Source organism: Solanum tuberosum, unplaced genomic scaffold (genome assembly GCF_000226075.1).
Source record: "Solanum tuberosum cultivar DM 1-3 516 R44 unplaced genomic scaffold, SolTub_3.0 scf00462, whole genome shotgun sequence".
In the NCBI taxonomy this organism is placed as follows: domain Eukaryota; kingdom Viridiplantae; phylum Streptophyta; class Magnoliopsida; order Solanales; family Solanaceae; genus Solanum; species Solanum tuberosum.
Window position 1 is genome coordinate 260,405 of NW_006239385.1, and position 9,156 is coordinate 269,560.

General features: G+C 37.5%; 1 protein-coding gene across 1 annotated transcript in view; it reads left to right on the forward strand.

Moving 5' to 3' along the window:
* The window catches only part of LOC102578182 (uncharacterized), an 11,613-nt gene extending 2,849 nt beyond the window's left edge, over positions 1-8,764 (forward strand). The window contains exons 2-5 of the mRNA XM_006363794.2: positions 2,452-2,566; positions 2,667-2,748; positions 4,035-4,086; positions 8,485-8,764. Coding sequence (XP_006363856.1) covers positions 2,452-2,566; positions 2,667-2,748; positions 4,035-4,086; positions 8,485-8,547 — 312 coding nt within the window. The 3' untranslated portion in view covers positions 8,548-8,764. The remainder of the gene's footprint in view (positions 1-2,451; positions 2,567-2,666; positions 2,749-4,034; positions 4,087-8,484) is intronic.
* Positions 8,765-9,156: the final 392 nt, after the last annotated feature.

Sequence of the window (9,156 nt, forward strand, 5' to 3'; positions counted from 1 at the left end):
CTGGTTTGAGGGTAGGGACCAAATAAATTGATTTTTTCAACAATTTTTTTTTAATTGGAAGTTGAAAGAGAGTTTTGGAAAATGTTTTCCTTAAGTTTTGAAGGGAAGTCATTTTCCTTAAATTTGAGGAAAATGAGTTGATTTGGAAAACATTTTCCAAAATATTTAACCCAACCAAACATGAGAAAATTGGAAAACATTTTCCGAAAAATGTTTTCCTTCATACCAAACACACCCTAAATCTTCAACTTGTTTCAAGAGGTGTCAATACTTGTATATATATTTATTAAACCAAAATATGACCTCTATATACAATGTAATTTTCCGGCAAAGGGGTGTCGCTCCTTGACCAAGTGGTGGGTCCGCCCCTGAAGCCAGCTTGTCTCATATCCTACATGGGCTCAAACAGAGGAACTACATGCTTTGTTCAATCAGGACAAGGCCTGCCTGTCTCTCCATTAATAACAAGATGTGCATCCTTTTGTAAAATCTCTACAGCTAGGACATCCAAGGCATTTGGAACGATGGAATTAACATAAGCTTCAACTGAATCATTTCCTAATTCAGTTGCTGCTTTTTTTTTTTTTTAAATCTGCTTTGAAGGTATTCTAGACTTCTTTGCTGTCAGGCAGAACCTCTGTAGTAGGTAGAACCCAAGGCCTTTGCCTTCTTATATCTTTAGTTAGAAACTCCAGTGTTTGTTCTTCATCCCATTTACCATATTTAAGTACTTTGTGATTACATCAAGTGCCTATGACCAAGACACCTAGACTTGTGCATATAAACAAGTGATTCATCACTAAATATAGCTGGAGTTTGAGAAACATGAAAATTGACTTGCAGAAACTCAACCCCGATCAAGTATCTCCCAACTGAATCTGAAAGGTTCCTAATTGCCTCAAGAATTGAACAAAACCCACACCAGCCTCCTCTGAAATTTTCCCATAAGTGCTCATAACAGAAAAACTATTAAGAAGAGATGCTTCAAGGTTCTTGGGGTTCATACTCAAAGTCAGAAAGAATTTCAAAGTATTGTATAGTAGCAACAATTATCCTTGGGTCAACATGATAAAACTCACAACAACTTCTTTGTCTTAGCTGCTCATGTGACATAGGATAGGGCCAAGGACCAAGATCTCATCTTGCCACTTCAATAACTCAGGGCTTCAGTTTTTCTCCGCCTTCAGTAGAGGTATTTCACAAGTTTTCACCACAGTGCACTTGCCCATTAAAATCTTGACACGGGATACTCAAGAGGGTTTTCAACTTCAACTTTTATGGAAGCAATTGGAGGCTGGGTTCATGATAGAACTGATCAACCTTCGTTGCCTTCTCTAAGCTGATTTCTGTAAATGCAACAGCCATATTTTTTCTATCACGTTTATATGACAAAGGCAAACTGTCAGCTAACTTCCACATCTCCATCATTCCTTCATCAATGAGTATTATAGCAGGCAGAAAATTATGGCCCAAACTACGAACACAAACAACTTTTACAAACTGCATTTGAAGATTTGGAATCACATCTTCGTAAAAAGTCATTTTGTTTCAATGTCCATCTCAGTATTGGAACTATCACCATTAGTATTGTTCGAGCCTTTTCCATAATAGAGAAATCACCTGAAAGCTCAGTTTTCTTCTTAACCTTGTTACTGCTTCCATCCTCTGATTTCTTCACTTTCTTGCACCTCTTTAAAGACCCATTTAATATAAATTGAAGAACCAGTTCTCCATCATCAACAACCTTATTGGCGTCAGACAAACTAATCTCGATGCTCGATAATTCTAATTCCTTGGGTTTGATGCACTTGAGCCGAGGGTCTTTCAAAAGCAATCCCTCTACCTCCATGAGGTAGTGGTAAGGTCTGCGTACACTCTACCCTCCCCAGACCCCACTTGGGATTTCAGTGGATATGTTGTTGTTAATGTTGGTGTATCTGTTTGCTTTTCATGAGTGAAGCATTTGGCCGTATAGTTCATTATCTTTGTATATTTTCTCTGTTTTGAATTGTGATCCACCTCATCTGAAAGTTTAAAATTTTAGATGAGGTGACACCCTATGTTGCTCGGACTTTTCAAAAATATCATCGGGTGCGTGTCGGATTCTTCAAAAGTAGTTTATTTTTGCAGAATTTGACACGGGTGAGGCATCTAATGTGAAGAGTCCGCACAACTTACCACTCTTTGGGCATGGGATTAGAACCAAATCCATCTCTAATGAATGGATACCCAATGTCGGTTTACTCTGTTTTGTTACTCCATGCTTCACATGTGTAGCACTCGGCATGGTGGCAAAGTGTTAGTCCCAGATAAGTTAAGTGTATTTTTTGTAGTGTCATTATATTCTCTTAAGAGAAAATCACTACTTGAGCTAATTTTTGGAATTACGTCAGGCCCATGTCCTTTTTCCTCATCTCTAAGCTTATGTTTGATCTCAAACTGTTAATGCAGGCAATTCTAGATTTTTTCAAGAAGTTCACTGATTCAGTTGGTTCTGATCTGCAATTTGTTATTGACGATATATCCAAGGAGGATTCATCAGCTGTTGGAGTCACATGGCACTTGGGTATGGAAAAACTTGTAATACTTTATCTTGTTCTCCATATTGTTTACTAGGAAGATTGATCTTCATTGTCCAATTTAATTGATTTTGAATATGATAACAGAATGGAGGGGAAGACCTTTTCCTTTTAGCAAAGGATGCAGCTTTTATCGATTGGAAGTGGTGAATGGCCAGAGGAAAATACTGTGCGTAAAACAAAATCCCAACCCATTTAAATGCTGGATGTGTTTTCATATTTTATTATCTGCTGAACACTTCAATTTTATCTAATCGACCGAACAAATTACTTCATTGAAGAAGATAGAGAAGCATAATTATATGTTCACTGTAGTCAGCATAGAGGATTGTTGAATATTCCATATTTTAAAATCATAATCAATAAAGGGTGTGACCTAGTAGTCAATGACGTGGGTTGAGAACCATGAGATCATAGGTACAAATTCCAGCAGAGACAAAAAACACTAGCTGATCTATCGTGTCCTTGGTGGACAAAGTTACCTGGTACCTCTTGCTGGTGGGAGGTGACAGATATCCCGTGGAGTTAGTTGAGGTGTCCGAAAGTTGGCCCACACATCACATTTATCAAAAGGAAAATAAAAAATCGTCCAACAACTCCTAAAACCCAAATTAATTGGATTCGGCTACATGAATCTTTCGTATCTATTCTTCTCTATTCAGTGTGTGCTGAAGTGGACATATTCCAATAAACTCAATATTTAGAGAATTCATTAGTCAGTTTATTACAGTGCCGTCGATCTACCACAACATTTTACTTTTTTTGGGCTTGAAACTGACCATACTTTGCTAAGTTCACATAGATGTAGGCATGGGGCAATAACTTAACTCAAATTTATAATTAAAGAATTTAGCTTGCTTGCTAGTTATGAGCATCATCTTTAAGCTTGATTTTACATTGTTCCATAAGGATCCATGTAGTTATAACTTATAATCCTTGTGTTAGCCAACTATTAGAAGCACATGATTGTTGGTTCTCATTCTCTATTTGATCAGGTTTACTCTTCCTTATATAAAGATCTATGAGATACTTTTGATGACCTAGATCCTGCTCCTGGTCTGTACACTATTATGGCTGTGACTTTTGTGAATACATGATGACAAGACTCTTCAAAATTCTGTACTAAAAAAAGTCAGTAACTACAGTATTAAAAAGTACAGAGAGAATTTGTAAATATAATTAACTCTTTATAGGTGAAGCATAAATTATTAATTTCTCTTGTCCTTTCGGTGTGTATTGTATTTGGCTGTAGAGATGACTTGTAGATTTTGTATGTTCTCTTGTAAGGTCCTAGTTTTTTCTTGTTGTTTTTGCAATTTTTTCAGCAGCTCTCTTTGGGAGAAGTGTCTTGATAATCACTTGCAACCAAAAAAGACTACCATTCTGTCTTAGGCTTACTCTTTAAGAGCAAAAAAAAGTTTCAAGTGTAGACTAAATGTTAATTTTCTTAAGCAGTTATGGCAGAGACAGTGTGGAACCTGCAGTCAAGCCTGGGGAGACGGCATTGGTATGGATTTTCCTCATATATGAAAATTTCTTCACTACTCAAAATCATTCATCTGTTGTCTTTATGTTTGTGTTTTTATCCACTCCACAGGTAAATTAATGTGCCATGTTCATCTCTCTACTCTTAACTCTTTGATTATTGCCATAAATAAGTTCTAGAAATCATTCGACATGTCTATGACCGTGAACCTTTACATGAATTCATTTACAACTCTTGTAAATTAGTCAAGCAACCCAATCTAAGTATATGTCTATCCTAAGTGCGAATCTGCTCCTCGATGGGCAGGGTTAAGAACTTGCTCTATATAATCCTTGCAATCTTGAATTTCCACTTTCAAGTTAAATTCAAGATCCATAGATAGTATTTGATAGTTGTCCAAGCAATCAAATAACCATATGATAGACTAAATAACTGAAATAAATATAATAATAGTATGGAGAAGAAAAGATAAAACCCAGTAAACTCTGGCGTCCATGACGGCTCCTAGATCTCTCCAGGTCAAAAGTTGTCTAAAAAGTCATACTTAAGGAGTATTTATAGAGTACAAAAAGGTTTGGACATTTATAAGGCAAATCCAAATTGGAATGGAAAATCCTTTAGTGATGCGCCATCCTTGAATTGCTTCCGACACCCTTTGCGACACACGGGTGATGCATGCTCAGGATAGGCGCGGAACCCTTGTGATACAAGAGTGGCGCAAGCTGCGTGCACTTTTTGCTTCATGAATTTTTCATGTGTGACACTTTGCATTTCTTCCCATGGCATGACCTAAAATGTTCCAATATCATGTACCCATGTAATAAAAAAGAATATACCAACAAAACTCAAATACAACCGATGAATATATGCGCCCACCACAAGTCAATGGACCATATCTCTTGAGTTAGTAAGAACAGTGTGGAAAGTAAAAGTTTTAAGTAAAGGACACAAAGAGTTTACGTTGAAACCCCCTTGCTCAAGAGAGGAGAAAACCACGACATGTCTCACAGGATTTCAACACAACTCCATTAACTTCAAAGAGCAGAAATTCAGATTACAAACTCTTGCAACCTAGGAATCAAGCTCTTAATCCATTCCCCCTTTGTAACAGCTCTGTAACGTGAAAACAAAGCAATACCTCTATTGCCCACTACACATACCTTGATATAGATTTCAAGAATACGACATAGCTAACTCTAGCTACACTCAAACTCAAACAAACGAATACAACTTGAACTGATCTAATTCTTTTATAACACATGAATAGACCTTACAGTGGATAAGCACAAAACTATATTCTCAAATAACAACTAAAGATAGCAGATCACTCGATCAGGTCCCTTGCTGCATATGATAAATATTTCTTTGAGAGAATGGCTTTTGCTGTGTGATTTTTCCAAATGCAAAAACTAAGGTTATGTCCCTTTGCAAGATGACTATTATAGGATGGACAAAAACCTTAGTGCAACGCCATTGGCTAAGAGTACTGATCCTCTGTTGATGTGCACCAACGACTGCAATAGTGGCAGTGGTTGCAGCTTTTTACATCTGTCCTTTTTCCGTAGTTGAACTCTCAGTCTCTCATGGGACCAGGTCCCCTATTAGATCCCATAGTTTGTTAAATCATCAAAACTTTAGAATATCTTTAGAATACATTTTCCTCCTTTTTGATGATGACAAACTGACTCAACATGATCCCCCTAACAACCAGTTCCCCCCTGTCAACATGACCAGGTCCTCTCAACAGCTTCCTCTTATCCCATGACTGACTGATCCCACAACTCAATAATCTTCCCCCTTTTGACATCATAAAAAGAGAGAAGTAAACTAAGCAAATAGTATGTAGTTTAGATAAATTCATGGCCGCATGAGCAACACTGAGCATAAATAGAAATGCATAAAAGAGTCAAGATATTCTAGTAGAAACAGGGCATAATCATATCATTAAGATGAGAGCATTGGCAGTCAAAATACTACACAAAAATTACAAGAGAGAACCGAACTAATTGCCATCAGAAGCAAAAAAAAAATACACAGTGAAAGGATGATTGCGGATTTTAGGAGGCGGGAGGGTTAGGAGTGAGAGATTGAAAAAGTAAGGTTATGCGGTTATTCACTTCAACATGAGTCTGAAGCAATGTTCCTTGAGATTTGCGACCTTGGCATTCAAACTCTCGTTTTCAGCTTTCAGAGCAGCCATTTCTTCTACACTTGGTCCTTCTGCTTGGGCTTTCAGTAACTGAGCATTCAATCGAGCGATTTCTGCATTCCGACTAGCCATGATGACTGTCATTTCTTCCAACTCGTGCTTCAATTGCTCTTGTTGCTCCAGTAATTCAGACACTTGAGATTTTCCCTTGTTGCCTGTCCTTCCTTCCACACATTCACACTCAATGAGTGTGGTCAGCGATATAGCCTGTTTGATTGTGCCCTTGATCCCTTTTCCAAGAGGGATAGCAAAATGGTTGAACACTCTTGTCTACAGATACCCATATCCCATTCCGTGCTTGCTGTCCTTAGCAGTGACAGTCTTGTGCATATGCTCTAGCATAATAGCAGGGAGATTGATATCTTCAGCCTTGATAAGAGCTTCCATGAGGAATAGGTCAACAAATAGAAGCAACAATTCTCTTTTCAGTCCTAGGTAAAATCACCTTATTCACAAACTCAAAATAGAGTTGGAATCTTCCCTTGAGAAATTTCTTTGGAATGCCAGCACAACTCAATCCGGGAAGTCTGCCAATTTCTTGAACAAAGTGTTTTGAAGGAGATCCTTTGGCAACACTCTTGATTCTATCCTTGGGAACCTGCAGAATATTTTTTAGAATTTCCTCAAGCTATGGTTTTGAGACATGGTTGATTCGTTTGCAGAGAAAAAGGATGGAGATATGATTTTTTTTTTTGGAAGCAAATTTGAATTTTGAGAGATTGGAGGAAAGGTGGAGTATAAAAGGAGATGAAAGGATGTGTCATGTCCCTTGAAAGGAGGTGTCTTTTGGTGTTTTGGAGGATGGGACAATGGTCAGAAACCCGGATGACTAACACGTGGCAATTACAACGGTTCTCACAAATAATTTTAATATAGTGTTTAGAGTGCTAAGCTCTAAGACATGACCAGGTCCCTCTCCATAGTTTGAATGTAAATTGCGCAGATCTATTCTTGTCTCCTTTTCTTTCAGCACATCCACCATGTGTGTATACCTACAAAAGGTATGGGATCGAACTCACCAAAACGAACATTACTAATAATAAGGATACCTGCTCCCTAGACATAGTCATGGAGGAGGTTGACTGCATCATGCATGATCAACTTCACATAAAATAACCATAATCATAGAACTAGAAGTTTAGCTCCACATAGACATGGAAGTGAAACAACAAATCATCTAAAGAAAAGTAAAAGCTAATGTAAAACCCAATAAACTCCGGCCTTTACGCCAACTCCTAGCTCTCTCTATCTTAAAAGTTGTCTAAAAACTGTGCTTATGGTGCATTTATAGAGTACAAAAAAGCTTGGACTCAAATAAACTAAATCCAAGTTGGAACTTGGACTGGAAATCCTTCAGTGATGTGCCAACATCCACCCTTGTGCCGCAAGGGGTGACGTGAGAGTGTTGGTAAGAATTGCTCGCGACATCTTTTGTGACACAAAGGTGACACATGCTCAGCACGGTCGCGGCACTCTTGTGACACAAGGGTGCCCAAGCTTCCTGGAAGTCATGCCTCTTGAAATTTTCATGTGCGATACTTTGCACTTCCCACAGCATGACCTAAAATGCTCCAATATACCTCAACATGTACCTACATATATAAAATATACCAACAAAAGCTTAAATTCAACAAATTAGGATTAAAGGTGTGACTAAAGTACAAAGAAATAGCAAAGAAATGATACAAAATATAGATATTTATGTCAAAACATCACTTTGTTCTAACATGTGTATCAAATTAGCATCCATCTCTCTGAGTGAAAGAAATGTCTACTTTCACAAAATTTATACATAGACGGACACATGCATGGTTCCTAAACCCTAGTATATATTATCTCTTCCCACAAAATGGATTTGCTCTCACATCTATACATCGTAGTTGAATGAGTCAAAGGACGTAAGCATGCTGTGTACACTATCTGTGTCAAAGACAATTTGGCTGGGAAGATTTATGCACTAATGTATATTTATTCGCCTATTGCATGGAAAGTTAAGTGAGTCTATAACACCTGTATTTAGTGCATTATTCATTCATTGAACTTTCTAATTAGCTGAGAATCTGGGTTTCATATGGCTGACTGGTGAATAGTAGCTGATAATTTGTACTATCAACTTGCCTGCAACTGCAATTTTGTTGTCCAAGTGTTTTCTTTTCTCTGCTCTTTCACTTGTAATTTCTTTTCACTTACTCTTCTACGAATCTTATTAGGTTGCAATAAGAGGGGTGGCATGGTTGTTGCAAAAATTTCCCCAATTGGCAGATCGGTTGTGATTGAAGAAGTATGATTGGTCTTAAAAGATTGAAGTTGATTTGGGGAAAAATGGTATATACATGTCATTACTTGTAATGTAAACCTGGAAGGCTTTATTATATGTACATAATGAATTTGTGCATAGTTACTTGATAAAAATATTCATTTCCACCTTGGATGTCATGGTGAATAAATTAAATTTTACTATTCAGATTTACAGTAATATTTTAGGGAGAAGTGCACAAATACCTTGATGTTGCCATTTAACAAATGTTCATATAATTTTACAAGTTTATACGCTTTGATAAAAAAGTCACACAATTGCGTTTGAAGCTTTCATCTTAAGCTTGATTGTCACTCTCTGAGCCTACATCTTGGGTGTGGCTGACATCCAGAACTATTGTTGATTCCAAGCAAACTCTAGGCCAGACTAGGGGTGGCAAATGGTTGGATCGGATTTGGATGGATTGAGCAAAAATGATTTGGATTACAATCCACTCAAATAGAATATGGGTAATTATGGATTTGGTCAAATATGATTTGGGTAAAATGGTTCTAATCCATTTAAAAAATTCTGTTTTTTTTTAAAAAAAAATTACCCCCTCCCTCGGGCACCCCCCACCCCCCGG